Genomic DNA, 22,647 nt, shown 5'->3' on the forward strand with positions numbered 1-22,647 from the left:
CACTACAGATTATGTCTACAGCCATGAAATTGAAAGATGCCTGATGCTTGGAAGAAAAGCTATGACCAACCTAGTCAACATATTAAAAAGCAGAGACATTACTGACAAAGGCCCATCTAGTCAAAGGTATGATTTTTCCAGTAATCATGTATGGATGTGAGAGTTGGACCTTAAAGAAAGCTGAATGCTGAATAATTGATGCTTTTGAACTGTGGTGTTGGAGAAGACTCTTGACAGTCCCTTGGATGGCAAGGAGGTCCAATCAGTCAATCCTAAAGGAAATCAGTCCTGAATATTCATTGGAAGAACTGATGCTGAAGCTGAAGCTCCAATACTTTGTTACATGATGAGAAGAACTGACTCATTGGAAAAGACCCTGAAGCTGAGAAAGATTGAAGGCAGGAGGAGAAGGGGATGACAGAGAATCAGATGACTGGATGGTTTCACCGACTCAATGGATATGAGCTTGAGCAAGCTCCAGGAGATGGTGAAGGACAGGAAAGCTTGGCATGCTGCAGTCCATGGGGTTGCAAAGAGTCAGACATGGCTGAGCGATTGAATGGAACTGACTGACTGAAAGAGAACTACATGGACAGAAAAAATGTTGATAAGTCAAACCTAAGATGAGTTACTTGGCTCACTGAAGTACAGCATACCATTAAGAAAATAAAAATATAAGACCAAGAATTAAACACACAAAAATCATAATAAATACTTTTGCCAAAGGCCATCGTCATAGTAATTTGCCCCATTGTATTTGTAATAGTCAAGAACTGGAAATAAACTCAAATCTCTGCCATTAGTTGAATGGTTCAATGCATGGTCATGTGATCATTCAAAGGCACACTCTATAATAAGAAAAATGAATGAAATGTTGCCATAAAGAACATCATGAGTGAATCTCAACACAGTTTGGAGTCAAAGAAATTAGACACAAAGAAAACATACTGTATGATTTTACATAAAGTTCAAAAACTGAGAAAATATTCTATGGCAGTACAAGTCTTAGGTAAGCAGTCTTCCCTGGAGAGGAGGAGGACATGGCTATTGGGAGGCAATAGTGATTCTGTGGTGCTGTCAATGTTCTCTTTGTAGATCTGGGTTGGAGAACATGACCTAGGTATACACTTACTGTTTGTACGTTGTTCTCCATTATTATCCTTAAATAATAATGTTTCATAAAAATATTATTCATCTAAGCATTTCTTTCCCTGACATAGCACTTCTTAGCATTTCTTAGCACTTCTTTCCCCTGAAAAATGAGTGAACAATGAGAATGCTATGGAGCAGGACCTTACAGAGCCTTCTCAGGAGAGACCACCCTCATTTCCTCCACCTGCCTGTGTTTGTAGAAAAACCTAGCTAAAGAATAAATTTGATCACAGAAATGAAAAAAAAATCAGAAACAAAGGAAAACAGTCAAATAGGACAAAATAATAATAGTTTGCCCTAAACAAATTCAAGGACCTTTAGTTCCTTCTCATGGGCTCTAGATAACATTCTGAGCCATATCTTTTGAGCTATTTTGCAGATACTGAAATCCCAAACAGGTGGTAGAAATCAATTACATGATGACCAGACTAGTGGGATGCCATTCCCTTCTCCAGGAGATCTTCCCAAACCAGGGATCAAACCCGAGACTGTTGCATTGCAGGCAGGTTCTATACCATCTGAGCCAACAGGGAAGTTCATAATCTTCATCTTACACAATTCCAAGATTGGCCTCAAGGAAATGGGAACAGACCAACACTAAAACTGATGATTAACTGTAATTCAAACAATAAAAGTGACACTGATCAGACCTATTTCAAGATGATTATCGGAGCTAGCTGTGCTATTCTGCAGGTAAACTGTCCCCAACTTCCACCTGTGCACTCCTGAAATTCCCATTTAAAACACTCACCGCTGATCAGCAGGAAGGACCTGGTTCTTTGGTACATTAGTCCTCTATCTCCCCAGAACTGCTGGTTTCCTCAACAAAGCTGTCTTTAATTTTACCCCACACTTGTTTCTCAGTATTGGATTTTTGAGTAATGAGCAGCTGAAACCCGAGTTCACTAACAAGATTAAACATTCACTACAGAATATCTTTCTTTTTAAGCCTGTTTTCCCTTACTCTCTGCTCTGGGGAAATTTCACTCCAGGAGCATCCTAAGTATAGTAGCCCTTTCCCTCTCTTACCTGAGCAGATCACAGACGCCGTGTTGCCATGGGAACAGTCAGGAACACCCAGGACAGTCACAGGGCATTTCCACAGGAAGGACTCAGTCCCTGAGCAGTGAAATCGGGCTTTCCAGAGTTGATCACTTCCTTCTGCTCCCTTTGGTGTGGAGATGGCGACTCCACAGCTGAGCTGACGACAGACAACATTGGCATTGGCCAGACTCCAGTGGGAGGCACAGAGCGCTCTCCATCGTCCAGAAATGTTCATCTCCACCTGCCCCTCACACTGAGAGGAGCTGTTTGTCACTAGCCGGACATCTGTGTACACTGATAGAAACAGACAGGATTTCAGAAAAATCTTATTTCTTTTTTAGCTTGAAGTGAGTGTACACAGAGGCTAAATCCTGACCTGCATCTCACCTGAACAGACAACCTGAACAGCCCGACTGTGGTGACAAGTGCCCCCTGGACAGGGCACTCTGGGGCAGACCCGCAGCTCAGGCTCCTCCCCCTCACACCTGAACTCTTCAGCCCAGACCCGGGCATTGGACTCTCTGAAGGGCACCTGTCCCAGGACAGACACAGCCTTGCCACACCCCAGCTCTGCACAGATGACCTGGCCAGTGGGGAGTGTGAAGTTTCCATCAGACACTGGGGTCCAGGCTTCTCCAGAATACACTTCTGCTCGCCCTGAGCAGGGTCCAGCCCCTCCAGCCAGACGCACAAATCCTAAGAGAAACAAAGAACAACAAACCCAGTGAGTGTTCATGAACCTGGCTTGACGATTGTAGACAACATCTCACAGGCAATGGTGTGAAAGGTTTTCTTTTCACAGTGGAATAAGACGGGATACGAAGAGAGAATTTGACTGTCATTGTCAAATTGTTCTGAAGAGATATCCAGAAGGATTGCAGGGTCAGTTTGGAATGGCTGGATCCTGAGAATATATATTGGTTAGGAATGTTAATTCTTATCTGTGGGCCTGGAAACTACAAGGCCCAAAGAAACTGCACAGTGGTAAACATTCAAACTTGAGTGCAGAGTTTAACTAACTGAGAGTGAAAAAAGATCATGGGATTCGAGAGCTTAGAGGCCTAAGAGCCAGAGAAGTTTAGAAGGTCATCCTGAAATTTCTGGGGCTAGAATTTTGGGCAGTTTTTTCTAAGCCAATATTCAAGTCACTGGGTATGGGAACATCACACGGGCTGGATCTGAGTGCAGGCATTAGGTCACAATTAGGTAACCTAATTGTGAAAGAAGTTGTTCACAGATAAGTTTGAAAATGACGAAAGTTCAGAGAGTCATAGGAGAGGGAGGGAATGATCCTAGCCATCTTTTTAAAAACCTAGGATTTATGGAGAAGGAAATGACAACCCACTCCAGTGTTCTTGCCTGGAGAATCCCAGGAATGGGGGAACCTGGTGGGCTGCCGTCTATGGGGTCACACAGAGTCAGACATGACAAAAGCTACTTAGCAGCCTGAACACACCTGAGAGAAAGTGGAGTCTCAGTGGGATTATGCAAGACAACTGAGTTAGTTGATTACTTCATCCTAGACATGAGATTCTTAGCAAATGTGAAGGAGTGATGATAATTTAATATATTCTAACCCCAGGTCAGTAGGTGCCCAATATGCTATTGGAGATCAGTGGAGAAATAACTCCAGAAAGAATGAAGGGATGGAGCCAAAGCAAAAACAATACCCAGCTTGGATGTGACCGGTGACAGAGGCAAGGTCTGATGTTGTAAAGAGCAATATTGCATAGTGACCTGGAATGTCAGGTCCATGAATCAAGGCAAATTGGAAGTGGTCAAACAAGAGATGGCAAGAGTGAACATCGACATTCTAGGAGTCAGTGAACTAAAATGGACTGGAATGGGTGAATTTAACTCAGATGACCATCACATCTTCTACTGCGGGCAGGAATTCCTCAGAAGAAATGGAGTAGCCATCATGGTTAACAAAAGAGTCCGAAATGCAGTACTTGGATGCAATCTCAGAAACAACAGAATGATCTCTGTTCCTTTCCAAGGAAAACCATTCAATATCACAGTTATCCAAGTCTATGCCCCAACCAGTAATGCTGAAGAAGCTGAAGTTGAACAGTTCTAAGAAGACCTACAAGAACTTTTAGAACTAACACCCAAAAAAGATGTCCTTTTCATTATAGGGGACTGGAATGCAGAAGTAGGAAGTCAAGAAACACCTGGAGTAACAGGCAAATTTGGCCTTGGAATGGGAATGAAGCAGGGCAAAGACTAATGGAGTTTTGCCAAGAAAATGCACTGGTCCTAGCAAACACCCTCTTCCAACAACAAAAGAGAAGACTCTACACATGGACATCACCATACTTTCAACAGCGAAATCAGACTGATTATATTCTTTGCAGCCAAAGATGGAGAAACTCTACACAGTCAACAAAAACAAGACCGGGAGCTGACTGTGGCTCAGATCATGAACTCCTTATTCTCAAATTCAGACTCAAATTGAAGAAAGTAGGGAAAACTGCTAGACCATTCAGGTATAATCTAAATCAAATCCCTTATTATTATACAGTGGAAGTGAGAAATAGATTTAAGGGCCTAGATCTGATAGATAGAGTGTCTAATGAACTATGGAATGAGGTTCGTGACATTGTACAGGAGACAGGGATCAAGACCACCCCCATGGAAAAGAAATGCAAAAAAGCAAAATGGCTGTCTGGGAAGGCCGTACAATTAGCTGTGAAAAGAAGAGAAGCGAAAAGCCAAGGAGTAAACGAAAGATATACGCATCTGAATGCAGAGTTCCAAAGAATAGCAAGAACAGATAAGAAAGCCTTCCTCGCTGATCAATGCAAAGAAATAGAGGAAAACAACAGAATGGAAAAGACTAGAGATCTCTTCAAGAAAATTAGAGATACCAAGGGAATATTTCATGCAAATATGGGCTTGATAAGGAACAGAAATGGTATGGACCTAACAGAAGCAGAAGATATTAAGAAGAGGTGGCAAGAATACAGAGGAACTGTACAAAAAAGATCTTCATGACCTGGATAATCACGACGGTGTGATCACTCATCTAAAGCCAGACATCATGGAATGTGAACTCAAGTGGGCCTTAGAAAGCATCACTACAAAAAAAGCTAGTGGAGGTGATGGAATTCCAGTTGAGCTATTTCAAATCCTGAAAGATGGATCTGTGAAAGTGCTGCAATCAATATGCCAGCAAATTTGGAAAACTCAGCTGTGGCCACAAGACTGGAAAACGTCAGTTTTCATTCCATTCCGAAAGAAAGGCATTGCTGTAGAATGCTCAAACAACCACACAATTGCACTCTTCTCACATGCTAGTAAAGTAATGCTCAAAATTCTCCAAGCCAGGATTCAGCAATACATGAACCGTGAACTCCCTGATGTTCAAGCTGGTTTTAGAAAAAAGGCAGAGGAACCAGAGATCAAATTGCCAATATCCGCTGGATCATCGAAAAAGCAACAGAGTTCCAGAAAAACATCTATTTCTGTTTTATTGACTATGCCAGAGCCTTTGACTGTGTGGATCACAATAAACTGTGGAAAATTCTGAGAGAGATGGGAATGCCAGACCACCTGACCTGCCTCTTGAGAAATCTGTATGCAGGTCAGGAAGCAACAGTTAGAACTCGACCTGGAACAACAGACTGGTTCCAAATAGGAGGAGTCCATCAAGGCTGTATATTGTCACCCTGCTTATTTAACTTATATGCAGAGTATATCATGAGAAACGCTGGACTGGAAGAAACACAAGCGGGAATCAAGATTGCTGGGAGAAATATCAATAACCTCAGACATGCAGATGACATCACCCTTATGGCAGAAAGTGAAGAGGAACTAAAAAGCCTCTTGATGAAAGTGAAAGAGGAGAGTGAACAAGTTGGCTTAAAGCTCAACATTCAGAAAACGAAGATCGTGGCATCCGGTGCCACCACTTCATGGGAAACTGAGGGGAAACAGGGGAAACAGTGTCAGACTTTATTTTTCTGGGCTCCAAAATCACTGCAGAATGTGACTGCAGCCATGAAACTAAAAGATGCTTTCTCTTTGGAAGAAAAGTTATGACAAACCTAGATAGCATATTCAAAAGCAGAGACATTACTTTGCCGACTAAGGTCAATCTAGTCAAGGCTATGGTTTTTCCAGTGGTCATGTATGGATGTGAGAGTTGGACTGTGAAGAAGGCTGAGCACCGAAGAATTGATGCCTTTGGACTGTGGTGTTGGAGAAGACTCTTGAGAGTCCCTTGGACTGCAAGGCGATCCAACCAGTCCATTCTGAAGGAGATCGGCCCTGGGATTTCTTTGGAAGGAATGATGCTAAAACTGAAGCTCCAGTATTTGGCCACCTCATGCGAAGAGTTGATTCATTGGAAAACTCTGATGCTGGGAGGGATTGGGGGCAGGAGGAGAAGGGGACGACAGAGGATGAGATGGCTGGATGACATCACAGACTTGATGCACATGAGTCTGAGTGAACTCCAGGAGTTGGTGATGGACAGGAAGGCCTGGCGTGCTGCGATTCATATGGTCGCAAAGAGTCAGACACGACTGAGCGACTGAACTGGACTGAACTGAACACTATATGCCAACTGCATATTCCTTTCCTATCTGGATTTCTGAGATAAGAAGCCAGCAAGCTACGATAAAGGGGAGTGAGAGGACGATAGCAGAGTGCAAACAAGCCGTATATATTTTAGAGATTTCTAAACTGCAAAAGCCTCAATAGTGTTGAAATATAAGTTTGGAAACCAAATACTTGTTTAACAAGATTTTAACACCTTTTATCCCCTATGCTTCTCCCATTTTCACCTAACACTGCTACCCTTTCACAATTCCCCCAATGCAGAAAAGAAGAAATGATCTTAAGAGCTACAAATAGATGGAAAGGACACTCCAAAAGGGAAGAGCTTCTGTAGGGAGTGAGGTGGGGTGAGTGGTAGGTTAAACGGGGAGTGGACGGAGTATGAGAGAGAGACCAAGGAAAAGACTCATGATCATGATTTCATCCTTCAGGGACCCTATTTGGACAGAGAAAAGGTAATCCAATGGGAAAAAAAAAACCTTACAAATCATAAAGAACAATTTTTAAAATAATTTGCCTGGTTTCTGAGTGTGCTCATGGTTATGCATGTAATGGTGGAATCTGTCCTGGTCAAGGACTCTGATTGCATAAGTATGTGAACTTTGAAGTCTCAAAAAGAATGATGTAACAGAATAAAAACCTACTATAGAGAGCAGGAGAGAACAGAAAAGACACCACAGAAATCAAAGAATTGAAGGATTAGCCTGACCACTGATACAAGAATGAATGATGAGGGAAGGATGATCTGCTTGCCTCTTATTATTAATCCATTTCCATCTCCCCAGAGAGGCCCAGGTTAGGGGCCCTAGCCTCCCCTGGCTTGGAGTTTGGTTACATGCTATGCATTCTAATTAAAGCATTTTTATTTAACTGGCTGTTTTTGTTGCTCAGTCACTCAGTCATGTCCAACTCTTTGTGACCCCATGGACTGCAGCGCTCCAGGCTTCCCTGTCTTCACTATCTCCCTGAGTTTACTCAAACTCATGTCCATTGTGTCAGTGATGCCATCCAACCATCTCATCCTCTGCCATCCCCTTCTTCTCCGGTCTTCAATCTTTCCCAGCCTCAGGGTCTTTTCCAATGAGTCATTTCTTCTTATCATGTGGCCAAAATATTGGAGCTTCAGCTCCAGCGTACATCCTTCCAATGAGTTATTCAGGGTTGATTTCTTTAGGATTGACTGATTTGATCTCCTTGCTGTCCAAGGGACTCTCCAGAGTCTTCTCCAGCACCACAGTTCAAAAGCATCAATTCTTTAGCGCTCAGCCTTCTTTATGATCCAACTCTCACGTCCATACATAACTACTGGGAAAAAAAAACCATAGCTTTGACTATATGGACATTTGTCACAAAGTAATGTCTCTGCTTTTTAATATGCTGTCTAGGTTTGTCAAAGCTTTTCTTCCAAGGAGCAAGCATCTTTTAATTTCATGGCTGCAGTCACAGTTTGCAGTGATTTTGGAGCCCAAGAAAATAAAGTCTCTTGCTGTTTCCATTTTTACCTCATCTCGTTGCCATGAAGTGATGGGACTGGATGCCATGATATTAGTTTTTTGAATGTGGAGTTTCAAGCCAGCTTTTTCACTCTTCTCTTCCACTTTCATCAAGAGGCTCTCCTCTGCTCCTCTTTACTTTCTGCCATTAGGGTGGTGTCATCTGCATATCTGAGGTTATTGATATTGTTATAATAATTCTATGAGATTAAAAATTTAGAAAGAACAAGAAAAAGGTATTTCTTGTATTCTGTTTTATATACCCTGATACCTGTGAAATATTCAAATATATGCTGAATATTCAATAAAGTCTTATACGTATCAGGATAGAGACTTCTGAGGTATAGTATATCTTTTTTATTTTCTCCTTGATTTTAAAGTTTACATGGAAGAATAAGTGTGTGATAATTCCAAGAAAATTATTAAATAGAAGACCGATGTGAGTGAAGATATTAAATATAGTAAAGACATATTCTTGTCTGGTCTCTTGCTGTGTACACATCCTGTGTCCTTAGCCACATGTAGCATCCTTCACACCACACTTGGCCCCTCAGTGCTGCTCAGAGAACCTCACACTTGCCTTCATCAGCTCCCATTGCCATTCTCCTTCCTCCCAGCTACTATAAAACCTTTCCCAACTTCTTCAAAAATTATATTTGTCCACTTACTCCAAATAAGCCCTCAAATGCAATTCTCTTATATCATTGAAGTCATCAAATATAAACTATATAATCCCTTACATAAAACACAGAAATCCAAGTTGTATTACCACCACCTTTGACTTGTCAGTACATGGCTAAGTGTTCCTCCAAAGTTTACACTTAGACAGCTATTTTAAAGGAAAAATTTGAGAGAGAGACTTTTCTAGTAACAATGGAAGAATATATGACTCAGAGCATTCCATAAGCAATTCTCTACCATCAAAGAACTATGAATATTTATGTCTAAATTTGCAAAGGAATCTTGAAATCTGGCACAAATCCATTAGAATCTCTGATCTGTTAAATGATAACCCCTGTAGGGATACCCACATGTAAATGATATCCTCCTACAGCAGGAGTAGCCTCCACTCATACTAACCTAGTGCAAAATAATGTCTCACACTGTCTGTATAGAAACAACTCCACCCAGGAAAGTACATCCTCATTTTTTGTCCCTCCCACTCATAGCCTTCCTGTGCAAAGGGAGTGTGTATGTGGCTGTTAGCAAATGTTTCACTCTTACAAATAGTGAATTATGAAAAAAAAATGATGAGGATTTCTTTAACTGGGAGAATAAGTAAAGCTATCTTAGTGTCAGGTAAGAGCACTGGAGAAGAACAGAATAGCAGAGACTTGTAAGAGGAAAGTATATGAAGCTCATTGCTCACAGCTACAGGGCACTCAGGGAGGATGGGTAGTTGTCTCAGTCCTCTCTAGCCCACCAGTCCGCTATTGTCCCTCTGATCAGACACCAGCTTTCTTGGAACTTTCCATTCTCCTAGCTGGTGGGCATGAACTGACCATACCTGAGCAGATGACTCCTGCATCCTCGCTGTGATCACAGTAGTGCTTTCCCCAGCCCCAGGAAGAGCACCTCCACACGTGGGACTCCTTTCCTGTGCACTTCACGTTGTTCAGCCAAATGGGCCCTGATCCCGCCCCAAAGGAAGAAGAGCGAGTGGCATCGAGGGCTTCTCCACAGCCCAGCTGTCTGCACACCACGCGGGCATCATCCAGGTCCCAGCTGTAATCACAGATGGTGCCCCAGGAGCCCTGGTCAAGGATCTCCACTCTCCCGGCGCAGGGACCACCTCCGTCCACCAGGCGGAGCTGTCTGCTACCTGAGGAGAGAGAAGTGGGACACCGGGCGTTGACATGGAGAATGAGAAGGGTCTTCTGTCCTGTGGGACCATCACCTGAGCAGTAGGAGGCGCTCTCCTCTGAGGCTGCAGACTCTTCTGGTTCTGATATGGAGTCTTTGCACTCGTGCAGAAGGCAATGGCAACCCACTCCAGTACTGCCTGGACAATCCCATAGACAGAGGAGCCTGGTAGGCTGCAGTCCATGAGGTCCCTAAGAGTCTGATAAGACTGAAGCGACTTAGCAGCGGCAGCAGCAGCATTGCACTGTGCAGCAGCTGGGTCTGGTTTCTTATAGCAGTTGCAAGAGAATTAATAAGGTTGAAAAGTAGGAGGAAAGGTTAAAAAAAAAAAAGTAGGTAAAGAAAGGTTAAATAATGTCTATCTGTGCTGCACTTTAAGTAAATAATGAAGTAGAGAATTAAACCTAAAATTTTCCATTTCCAGGGAGAATGGAGGAGTTCACAGCAGGCCAATGTGTCTTGCTCGGTCTTTCTAGATACAACTTTAAAAGATGGAAAATGTGTTTTAAGAAACAGTAAATGATTCGACATTTGTTAACACAACATGGACTAAATATGCTAAAATTCTAAAGAGTGGAGATTATTTCAATGTTAGTCCAGGATCTATAGCTTCTTTTTCTCTGTGGGAATTTGCCAGTTCATTGCATAATTTAATGATTCAGAATCTGGGCTCCAACAAGCAGAAGACTACTGTTGTGACAGGAAGCCAGGATAATCTGGGGGTTACCTGGTGCTGGAGAGACAAAATTAGAGTCTTGAGAGCATCTCTCACACAGCAGGTTTTCTCCTCAAATATTTGCCCAGTATATAAACTGTGAAGGGCAGGAAGCTAGAGAACTATATAAAAAGACTTGGAAAGCTGAGTCTTTCTCATTATTTTGAGTACTTAGCTACCAAAGAATATAGGCTCTGAACTGAAATCTCTGAAAGCCTATGTCATAGGGACAGAGAATTCAGAGGTGGACTGAGTGCTACCAAAACTGCAACCCATACTTGTTACAGCTCAGTTTTAGGTTATATTTAGATGTTTGGGTGGTACACACCCCTTCCCCCTACCTGCCTAGGAAAACAAAGGGTAAATCCTTTCAGGTGTTAGAAAATGTATCAGGAGTATCTTACTTTCTCATATATAATTTATAGCACTCAATAAAAAGTGACATGACATTTGAGAAACTAGGATAACATGACAAATGACCAAAGTGAAAAAAGATAAGAGAATGCAGAGACACACATGATAGAAATGCTGGACTTAGCAGATAAGGGTTTTGACTACAATCAATGTATTTAGGGGAAATGAGAGAAGAAGAGAATAAACAGGTAAAAATATGAAAAAAATAACAAATAATTATAAATAAATAAAAATGTTTAAGGAACTATTGCCAACCTAAAATAAAATATCTAGGTTTAAAAAGTGAATGAATAAGTTAAAAGAATTTTATATAGAACTTAGAATATAGTGATTAGAGGAGTCGGGTGACTGCAGCCATGAAATTAAAAGATGCTTACTCCTTGGAAGGAAAGTTATGACCAACCTAGATAGCATATTCAAAAGCAGAGACATTACTTTGCTGACTAAGGTCGATCTAGTCAAGGCTATGGTTTCCCAGTAGTCATGTATGGATGTGAGAGTTGGACTGTGAAGAAGGCTGAGCGCCAAATAATTGATGCTTTTGAACTGTGGTGTTGGAGAAGACTCTTGAGAGTCCCTTGGACTGCAAGGAGATCCAATCAGTCCATTCTGAAGGAGATCAGCCCTGGGATTTCTTTGGAAGGAATGATGCTAAAGCTGAAACTCCAGTACTTTGGCCACCTCATGAGAAGAGTTGACTCATTGGAAAAGACTCTGATGCTGGGAGGGATTGGGGGCAGGGGGGCAGGGGACGACAGAGGATGAGATGGCTGGATGGCGTCACTGACTCCATGGGCGTGAGTCTGAGTGAACTCTGGGAGTTTGGTGATGGACAGGGAGGCCTGGCATGCTTCAATTCATGGTGTCACAAAGAGTTGGACATGACTGAGCGACTGAACTGAACTGAACTGAAAGATGAGAGATGAGAAAGAGAAGAGAGAGGAGGAGGAGGGGAGAAGAGATACAGAGACAGACAGACAGAACTGCAGAACTAATATCTGAAGATATAACAATAGAGAATTTTTTTAAAAATAAATGCAGGAGTATGAAACCCCCACTCCTAGTAAAGGTACTGAAAATCAAAAGGAAAAAGGAAAATCTGGAATAATAACAGATTTATTTAATACAAAAGGAGGGGAAAAAAAGGAGACAAAAAGGAACATAAAGCATGTGGATCAATTAAAAGCAAATGGCAGATACCAACACATCAATATCAGTAACTGCATTTACAGTGAATGGATTAAGATAAAACAACATTGACACAAATGTTACTTGCAAAATGCCCACCTTATATTATGAAAGCAAAGAATGGTTGAAAGTAAAATGATGGAAAAAATGAACTAACTGTAACAAAACTGGAGTAGCTATATCGATGTCCCAGAAAGTAGACTTTAAGCCAAGATACACTGAATTAAAGAGGGAATTTTCATGATTATAATGAGACGCACCCTTAATAAAGATATTTTAGACAAGAAAATTCAAGAAAGGTAACAGAACATAACTTAGAAACATACTTGACAGAGTGAAAAGAAGAAATAGACAAAATCACAATCAAAATGGGGGATTATTACCAGATCTTTTCCAATAGCATGCAGACCAAACATACAAGAAACACAGAAGAATTCAGTAGATGTACAACAACATAGTCAGCACATTTAACTAAGTAACACATAGAGCAACGCACCCAACACCGCCAGAGTTCACATTACTGTACATGCACTCGGAACTTTTACCAAAGTGACCACATAATAGGACAAAACCTTTCACGCTTTGAATTCATACAGAATATTTACTCTGACCACAGTGGAATAAAATTAAGAACTAATAAGGAAATATTTATAGCCACCTCTATTTGGGGAAATTCAGCAAGATCCTTCCCAACAGCACCTGAGTCTGGGAATAAATTTGAAACATAAAATATTGTGAAATAATGACAATAAACACAAAATAATGGTATGATAAATTCTTCTAATGAAACTCAATTAGTGTCTAAGGGAAGTTTGCTGCTGCTGCTAAGTCACTTCAGTCGTGCCCGACTCTGTGCGACCCCATAGACGGCAGCCCACCAGGCTCCCCTGTCCCTATGATTCTCCAGGCAAAAACACTGGAGTGGGTTGCCATTTCCTTCTCCAAAGGGAAATTTATACCCTATGCTTACCTTCTTTTCCATTAATTTTTGTTCCTTTTTTTTTTAATTAACCCCAACATTCTACATTCTTTAGACATTCTCATCTAGTTTCTTAATTGGAATCTTACTTTTTTCACTTTCAGTCTTTCCTCTTGTCTAAATCAAGGGAAGTTAAAAAAGTAAGATTCCAATTAAGAAACTAGATGAGAAAGTCTAAAGAATGTAGAATGTTGGGGTTAACATGTGTGAGATGATATCTCTTTGTGGTTTTAATTTACATTTCCCTGATGACTGACAATGTCAAGCATTTTTTCATATACCTATTGCCATTTGTATGTCTTCTTTAGAGAAATGTCTATTCAAGCCCTTGGCCAATTTTTTAATTGAGTTATTAGGTTTTAAGTTTGTTGGTTTTTTTTTCCCTTAAGTTATAGGAGTTCCTTATTATGTTTGGAAATTAATACCTTATATAATTGTGCTAGCTTGCTTTTTCATTCTGTTGATCTTTCATTTGGTTTGTGGAAGCTTTTTATTTGATACATTCCCACTTGTCTATTTTTGCTTTGTTGCCTGTACTTTTGATGTCATATCCATGAACTCATGAAACTATGTGCTTTTATTTTGTGATGGAGCTAAGATATCACATATCTAAAATGCAATTTTTACCTGGTGAAGATGTTACACCATCTCACATAGTAAAATCAATTCAGATAAATAAATAAATTTGAAATTAGGTTTTGAATATTCTTTAGTGGAACTATAAAATTGTTTGCAGAAAATAAAACTTGAGCTAAGATATCACATATCTAAAATCCAATTCTTACCTGGTGATGATGTTACACCATCTCACATAATAAAATCAATTCAGATAAATAAATAAATTTGAAATTAGGTTTTGAATATTCTTTAGTGGAACTATAAAGTTGTTTGCAGGAAATAAAACTTGATTCAATGTTATTTTGAGATTAAAAAATGGCATTTGAAACATTGCACTAAAGGCAGAAGTTAAAAAAGTAAAACATTACAGATTTGACCACATAACCCACCCATACACATATACAACCTTAAAAATATATGTAAAATATGGGGAAAATCTTACAAAAATATTTAAGAAAAACAGTTAAGTGATGTTTGTTTATAAAGAGTTCCTATGAATAAATAAGAAATCTTAAAACATTCTAGAGAAAAAATATTGTTATGAAAGGTATCTTAAAAGAGTATATAAGAAAGAAGATAATATTTTTGTATACAGTGTTTGTGAAAGTCACTCAGTCATGTCCAACTCTTTGCAATCTCATGGAGTAGAGAGTCCATGGAATTCTCCAGGCAAGAATTCTGGAGTGGGTAGCCATTCCCTTCTCCAGGAAGTCTTCCGAACCCAGGGATCAAACCCAGGTCTCCCACATTGCAGGCAGATTCTTTACCAGCTGAGTCACAAGGGAAGCCCAAGAATACTGTAATGAGTAGCCTATCCTTCTCCAGCGGATTTTCCAGACTCAGGAATCAAACCAGGGTCTCCTGCATGGCAGGCGGATTCTTTACCCGTTGACCTACCAGGGAAGCCCTTATGTGGATAAAATATCATCATGTTATGAAGAAAATTATGCTCTTTTTTAAAATTAAGTATTTATTTGGTTGTGCTGTGTTTTAGTTGCAGCATGCAAATTCTTACTTGTGGGATCATAAGAGAAAAAAATTGTAACTGCATGTGGTGATGAATATTACTGTATGTGTGGTGATTTACCAATATGAACAAATACATAAACACTATGTTTTATACTTAGAACTAATATAATGTTATGAGAATTACATCTCAATTGAAAAATTTAACAAACAAGATTGGAATATATGTATTAAATGTTTCATTATTACCTCATTTAAGCTTCTCTGGTGGCTCAGACAGTAAAGAATCTGACTGCAGTATAGGAGACCCGATTTTCATACCTGGGTCAGGATGACCCCTGGAGAAGGGAATGGTAACCCATTCCAGCATTCTTGCCTGGAGAATCCCACGGACAGAGGAGCCTGGCAGGCTACAGTCCATGTGGTCACAAAGAGCACAACTGAGCAACTAACATTTTCACTTTTTATCATTTTGTGGACCCAAATTAAACTCATCATTTAGATTTTAAAATATCAAATCTCACTGCATCCTACAGGGTTGGGACAGACACACAGAAACAGACAGTAAGTCACCTTCACACGAGATATAGGCTTCCTCCTTTGGAGAGCATGAAGTGTAATTCCAAGGGTCAGAAGGACACTGCCAGAGAGAGGCGTCTGTTTTCCGACAGCGGATTCCATCCACCCACCGGGGTCTAGAACCTTCCCTGAGACCAACAGAAGAGTTGAGGGTTCCACTGTCCCCACAGCCAAGCTGTCTGCAGATCACGGACACAGTGATGTCTTCCATGGGGCTGCGGCAGACACTGCCCCAAGTCCCGTTGTAGAAAACTTCCAGCCACCCAGCACACTGCTGGTCCTCGCTCACCATCCTGAGGGCCAGGAACTCTAAGGTTGAAAGGGGAGGAGACAGGACACAGTGAAAACTTTGCTGGAACTTTTAGGTTTTCCTTTCTTCTAGAAATAATGAACATTCATCACTGACCTTGTTCAAGAGATACCCGCTAGATGGCAAGACTGACATCGCCTCCCTTTTAACTGACTTTGTCCATTTGTGTCCGTCTTTCTATTTCTACCACAATGGCGTAGTGGGTATGAACTGAGAGGAAGACCAAACTGCATGGGCACTAGTCAGGGAGGGGCAGCTGAATCCTGCTTCCTGACGAAATCTTTAAAGAGTATGTCAAAGGGATGTGATGTGGATATTAGGGAGATAGGGATAATAATTAATCCAGAAATGTCCACATCCTAATCTCTGCAACCTGTGAATATGTTACCGTATCTGACAAGAGGGATTTACAGATGTGATTAAGGTAAGGACCTCGGGATGGTGAGATGATGTATTAACAATGTGAGCCCAGTCTAAACACATCCTTGGACCCACTATGCTTAAACGTGGAATACTTTTCTTAGCTCCGGCTAGAAAGAGAGATGTGACTCTGGATAATGGTTGGAGGCCTGCAGCATTGCTGGTCTGATAATGGATGAAGGGTGCCGTGAAGGAAGGAATGTAGGTGGTTTCGAGAAGTTTGAAAAGGCAAGAAACAGATTCTCCCCTAGAGTCGCAAAAGTGATGCAGCCCTGCTGAAGCCTTGATCCCAGCCCCGAGAGACCCCTGCTGGACATCTAAGCTAGAGAAGAGTAAGCAAATAAATATATGCTGTTGTAAACCACTAGTTGGTAAATTGTTAGGGAAGCAAACAGAAACTAGTACCGTGGGTTTAAATTTTTTCTGTGTAACTGAAGAGAGAGCCCTGCTTTCAAGAAAATCTGTAAGAAATGGCTCTGCCAGGAAACACTGCTGAGGAGAAAGGACCAGAACCTCAGCTGCTGCAGAAGGAAGTGAAAGCACCTTGTTTTCACATCTGCTGGAAAGACAGCTTCATGAGAGGAAGCTTCCTTCTCTGGTCCTTTCAGCATCTCTCCCTCAGGGCTCAGACCCGTGTCCTCCAGGGCCCCACCCCTCCCCCAGCCTGTGGACAGTGTGGAGTGCTGACCTGAGCAGATGACCCCCGCGTCCTGCTTGTGTCTGCAGTCGTGCCGCCCCCAGCCCCGGGAAGGGCACTTCCACACGTGGGACTCCTTTCCTGTGCAGTTCAGGTCGTCCAGCCAGATGGGCCCTGATCCTGCCCCGAAGTGAGCAGACCCTGTGGCATTGAGGGCTTCTCCACAGCCCAGCTGCCTGCACACCACGCGGGCATCTTCCAGGTCCCAGCCATCATCACAGATGGTGCCCCAGGAGCCCTGGTCAAGGATCTCCACTCTCCCGGCGCAGGTACCGCCCCCGTCCACCAGGCGGAGCTGTCTTCTGTCTGAGGAGAGAGAAATGGGACAATGGGGCAGTGACCTCAGGGGTTGAGTAGGGTCTTCTGTCCTGTGGGATCCTCACCTGAGCAGTAAGGGGTGCTCATCACTGAGGCCGCAGAGTCTGCTGGTTCAGACACGGAGTCGTTGCACTGGGGCAGCACCTGGGTCTGGTTTCCTGAAGAAACAACAATGATCAGAAGTCTGGAAGGGTTGAAGAACAGGAAACTGAATTAAGGAAAATAATGACCTACTGATGGAGCCTAAGATGAAAGCTGTAACCCAGCAGTAAAGTTATCATACTCTTAGTGTTCACCTTCCCCCTGGAGAGTTCTGTTTCTGACAGTTCCACAGTTTCTGTTCTAACCCAAGTGTTGCTGTAAGAATGAGTTAAGTAAGTTGTATCCCTAAATGTATCCCTGTGCTGTGCTCAGTTGCTCAGTCATGTGTGACTCTTTGTAACCCCTTGGACTAGAGCCAACCAGTATCCTCTGCCATAGGAATTTTCAGGCAAGAATAGTGGAGTGGGTTGCCAAGCCATCCTCCAGGGGATCTTCCCAACCCAGGGATCAAACCCAGGTCTTCCGCACTGCAGGCAGACTTTTTACCATCTGAGGCACCCGGTGAGCCCAAAGCTATCCCTAAGTAAAAGCAAAACAAAATTCTTTCTGAAGGATTTCTACAATTTCTTCAATGTGTATCTTTAAAACAAATACTTATATAAAATAGATTTCATGAAAAACAGAAAGGAAAAGGAGACATTAGAAAGAATTTCCCAGGGTGTTCAGCTGCTAGAGTTACCTGATGAGAATATACATAGCCACGGTTAAAGTGCTTATGGAATTAATTGACAAAATGTGCATCTTTGCAGAGAAATGATAACAAAAACCAAATACTTCTAGAGCTGAAAAACTTGTTAGCTGCAATTAAGACTAAAGAATAAGTGTAGCCGCACATTAGCTCAGCATAAAGTTGAAACATCAAATGCAAAATCAGAAGATATTCTTCAATTAATTCAGGTCACTTAGCAAGAGTTCTGGTTATATTGTTGTATGGCAGTTTTTCCAAAAACTTGGTTCGCTTCAGTTCAGTCCCTCAGTCATGTCCAACTCTTTGTGACTCAATTAACTGCAGCTTGCCTGGCTTCCCTGTTCTTCACCAACTTCTGGAGCTTGCTCAAACTTATGTCCATCAAGTCGGTGATGCCATCCAACCATCTCACGCTCTGTCATCCTCTTTTCCTCCTGCCCTCAAGCTTTCCCACCATCAGGGTCTTTTCCAATGAGTCAGCTCTTTTCATCAGGTGGCCAAAGTAGTGAAGATTCAGCTTCAGTATCAATCCTTCCAGTGAATATTCAGGACTAATTCCCATTAGGATCCACTGGTTTAATCTCCTTGCAGCCCAGGGGACTCTCAAGAGTCTCTTCCAACACCACAGTTCAAGAGCATCACTTCTTCAGTGCACAACTTTCCTTATGGTCCAACTCTTACATCCATACATAACTACTGGAAAAATCACAGCTTTGACCAGATGGACCTTTGTCAGCAAAGTAATGTGTCTGCTTTTTAATATGCTGTCTAGGTTGGTCATAGCTTTTCTTCCAAGGAGGAAGCATCATTTAATTTCATGGCTGCAGTCACCATCTGCAGTTATTTTGGAACCCAAGAAAATAGTCTGTCACTCTTTCCATTGTTTCCTCATCTATTTGCAATGAAATGATGGGACCGGATACTATAATTTTTTTTTTTGAATGTTAAGCCAGTGTTTTCACTCTCCTCTTTCACGTTTATCAAGAGGCTCTTCAGTTCCTGTTTGCTTTCTGCCATAAGGGTGGTGTCATCAGCATATCTGAGATTATTGATATTTCTCCTGACAATCTTGATTCCAGCTTGTGCTTCATCCAGCCCAGCATTTCACGTGATGTACTCTGCATATTAATTAAACAAGCAGGGTGACTATATACAGTCTTGCCGTACTCCTTTCCCAATTTGGAAACAGTCTGTTGTTCCATGTCCAATTCTAACTGTTGCTTCTTGACCTGCACACAGATTCATCAGGAGGCAGGTAGGTGGTCTAGTATTTCCATTTCTTTAAGAATTTTCCACAGATTGTTCTGATCCACAAAGTCAAAGTCTTTGGCATCGTCAGTGAAGCGGAAGTAGAGGTTTTTCTGGAACTCTCTTGCTTTTTCTATGATCCAACAGATGTTGGCAAATTGATCAATATGAAAAGGTAAAACTTAGTAGCTGAAGAAAAAAACATGTACTCAATTTTGCTTATGACTTGGGGTCATTAATCAGGAAGAAACTCCGTCTGGCAGTCTCTCAGTGGGGTCTTTCAGTGCTGCAATTAGATGCCACCTGGAGCTGAAGTCATTAAAGACTTGACTGAACTCTGGTTCTGTAAGGAAATTCCCAGAACTGGTCTAAGGATAAAGGAACATCATGTCTTCAACTGAATTCAGAAAGAATTTACATATTCAGGAAGAAATGGGGCAGAAGGAGAACAGAGAAGGAAGGACACACACACACACACACACACACAGATTAAAGCAAATATTGATACCAACAATTAGAAACCAAGGTAAAGGTCATAAAGGATTTTTTATATTGTTTTCCCAACATTTTTATGTCTCAACATACATTAAAACTGGAAGAATTAAAAGATGAAAACAAGTCAAAGAGAATTCATTGCCAGGACACTTTCACAAAAATACTCATAACATCAAAAATGAAATACCTAGGAGAAGTCCTAGTAGAAGATGGGGAAAATCTCTGAAATTCAGGATGTAACTGAATGGAGGGATGTATTATGGCAATGATTTGGAAAACTCAACATTGTCAATGTCAATCATCCTCAAATTTCTATGTCTACTCTCAAATTTTCAAATCTAATCTCAATGATACCCTTAAGCTTTTCTTTTGGTGAAAATGACAAGCTGACTTCTAAATTCATACAAAGTGTAAGCAACCAATAATGAACAGCACAGTTGGTAACAAAAGCAATGATATTAGAAGAGTTAATATAAAGTAACTCTTGTAAATTATTCAGACTAACTACAAAGTTTGAAATTCAGGGAGATAGTGAAGGACAGGGAAGTCTGGTGTGCTGTAGTCCATGGGGTCACAAAGAGTCAGACATGACATAGCGATTGAACAACAAAAACTATGAAGTTATGATAATTAAGAAATGCAGTATTTCTGCAAGGATAGACAAATGATAACATGGAACAGAATAGAGAGTCTCAAATAAGGCAGACATACTTGCCCTTCTGCTTATGACGAAGGCAGCACTGCAGTGGGGAAGAGTCTTTTCAGAAAAAGATTCTGAGTCAATTGGATGTCCATATGAAACCTGACCCTTATCTTACACAGATATCAATCCCAGAAGGAATGCACAATAATATGCAAGAGAAAAATGATAAAATTTCCATAAGATACTCTTAGAGAATGTTTCTAAGATCTTCGAGTAGATGGCAGCCTACCAGGCTCCTCCGTCCATGGGATTTTCCAGGCAAAAATACTGGAGTGGGTTGCCATTTCCTTCTCCTTTACAGGATATAAGAAGCATTAAGTGTACAGAAAAATGTTGGTAAGTTATATTTACATAAGAAATGAGTTCATCAAAGGACACCATTTCATTAAGCAAATGAAAATAAAAGACCAAGGGTTAAACATGGAAAATAAGTAACACATATTTGCATCCAAAGACATTGTCATGGTAAGTGGTAGTATATCATATTTGTAATAGTCAAGAACTGGAAATAACTCAGATTTACTCTGTCAGTAGAAGTGATCAGTACATGGCCATGTGATCATTCAAAGCATACTCTACACTAATAAAACAAAGTGCTACAATATACAACATCATGTGTGAATCCCAAACATAATTTTGAGTCTATGAAATTAGATTAAAAAGATGAAACATACTGCATCATTTTATATGAAGTTCAAACCTTGATGAAACTCTCTATGTTAGTAGAAGCTAGGTAAGCGCTATTTTCCCTGTCGCGGAGGGAAGACACAGACACTGGGGACGACAGTGACTGTGGTGCTGGGACACTCTCCTTGCTTCTCTGGGCTGGGCTTCATACTGAGGTCTACACTTACTGCTCCAACATTGTTTTCTATGATTACATGTGAGCAACAATGTTGCTTAAAAACATATTATTCCCCTTCACACTTCTTGCCCTGACCTGAAAAATGGAGGAACAATGAGAAGATCCATATTTCACCATGAAATAAATCTCTGACTTTGAAGCCCATTTAACCTCACTCTTTACTCTTGGAGACATTTCACTCCAGGAGCATCCTGAGTACCAATAGCCCTTCCCTCTCTCTTACCTGAGCAGATCACAGAGGCCGTGTTGCCATGGGAACAGTCAGGACCACCCAGGGCAGTCACAGGACAACTCCACAGGAAGGACTCTGCCCCTGAACAGTGAAATCGGGCTGTTAGGATCTGATCACCTCCTTCCACCAAGTGTGGTCCTCCAGGGGTGGAGATGGCGACTCCACAGCCGAGCTGATGACAGACAGCATTGGCATTGGCCAGACTCCAGTGGGAGGCACAAAGTGCTCTCCATCGTCCAAAAATGTTCATCTCCACCTGCCCCTCACACTGAGAGGAGACGTTTGTCATGAGCCGGACTTCTGAGTATGCTGGTAGAAGAAGACAGAGTTTCAGCAAAATCACGACTTTCTCACCTGAACAGGGTGTTCACAGAGGTGAAAGGCCTGACCTGCATCTCACCTGAACAGACAACCTGAGCAGCTCCACTGTGGTGACAAGTGCCCCCTGGACAGGGCACTCTGGGGCAGACCCGGAGCTCAGGCTCCTCCCCCTCACACCTGAACTCTTCAGCCCAGACCTGGCCATCAGACTCTCTGAAGAGCTCATGTCCCAGGACAGACACAGCCTTGCCACACCCCAGCTCTGCACAGATGACCTGGGCAGTGGGGAGTGTGAAGTTCCCATCAGACACTGGGATCCAGGCTTCTCCAGAATACACTTCTACTCGCCCTGAGCAGGGTCCATCCCCTCCAGCCAGACGCACAAATCCTAAGGGAAACAGCAACAAAACCAGTGAGTGTTCATGGTACTGACTTGGCAACTGGAAACTGCACGTCACAGGCAGTGGAGTGAAAGTTTTTCTTTTTAGAAGTGGAGCATGAAGAGAGTCTTTGACAGTTAGTGTCATAATTGAATTTTCATGAGCAGGTTTCCAAAGAGAAATCTAGGATTACAAGGTCAGTTTGGAATGGTTGAATCCCAAGAACATACACTTTGAGACTGGTTAGAAATGTGAATTCCTTGGTCTAGGAGCCTAGAAACTACAGAGCCCAAT

At 41.6% G+C, this 22,647-nt stretch overlaps 1 protein-coding gene across 1 annotated transcript in view; it reads right to left on the bottom strand.

Moving 5' to 3' along the window:
- LOC128048724 (antigen WC1.1-like) overlaps window positions 1-22,647 on the bottom strand; it is a 59,497-nt gene that overhangs the window by 23,606 nt on the left and 13,244 nt on the right. The window contains exons 3-10 of the mRNA XM_052641150.1: window positions 22,053-22,361; window positions 21,644-21,961; window positions 17,385-17,477; window positions 16,993-17,307; window positions 15,569-15,883; window positions 9,760-10,074; window positions 2,584-2,892; window positions 2,182-2,490 (exon numbers count right to left, since the gene is read on the bottom strand). Of these exons, the coding sequence (XP_052497110.1) occupies window positions 2,182-2,490; window positions 2,584-2,892; window positions 9,760-10,074; window positions 15,569-15,883; window positions 16,993-17,307; window positions 17,385-17,477; window positions 21,644-21,961; window positions 22,053-22,361 (2,283 nt within the window). The remainder of the gene's footprint in view (window positions 1-2,181; window positions 2,491-2,583; window positions 2,893-9,759; window positions 10,075-15,568; window positions 15,884-16,992; window positions 17,308-17,384; window positions 17,478-21,643; window positions 21,962-22,052; window positions 22,362-22,647) is intronic.

This window comes from Budorcas taxicolor, chromosome 5 (genome assembly GCF_023091745.1).
Source record: "Budorcas taxicolor isolate Tak-1 chromosome 5, Takin1.1, whole genome shotgun sequence".
In the NCBI taxonomy this organism is placed as follows: domain Eukaryota; kingdom Metazoa; phylum Chordata; class Mammalia; order Artiodactyla; family Bovidae; genus Budorcas; species Budorcas taxicolor.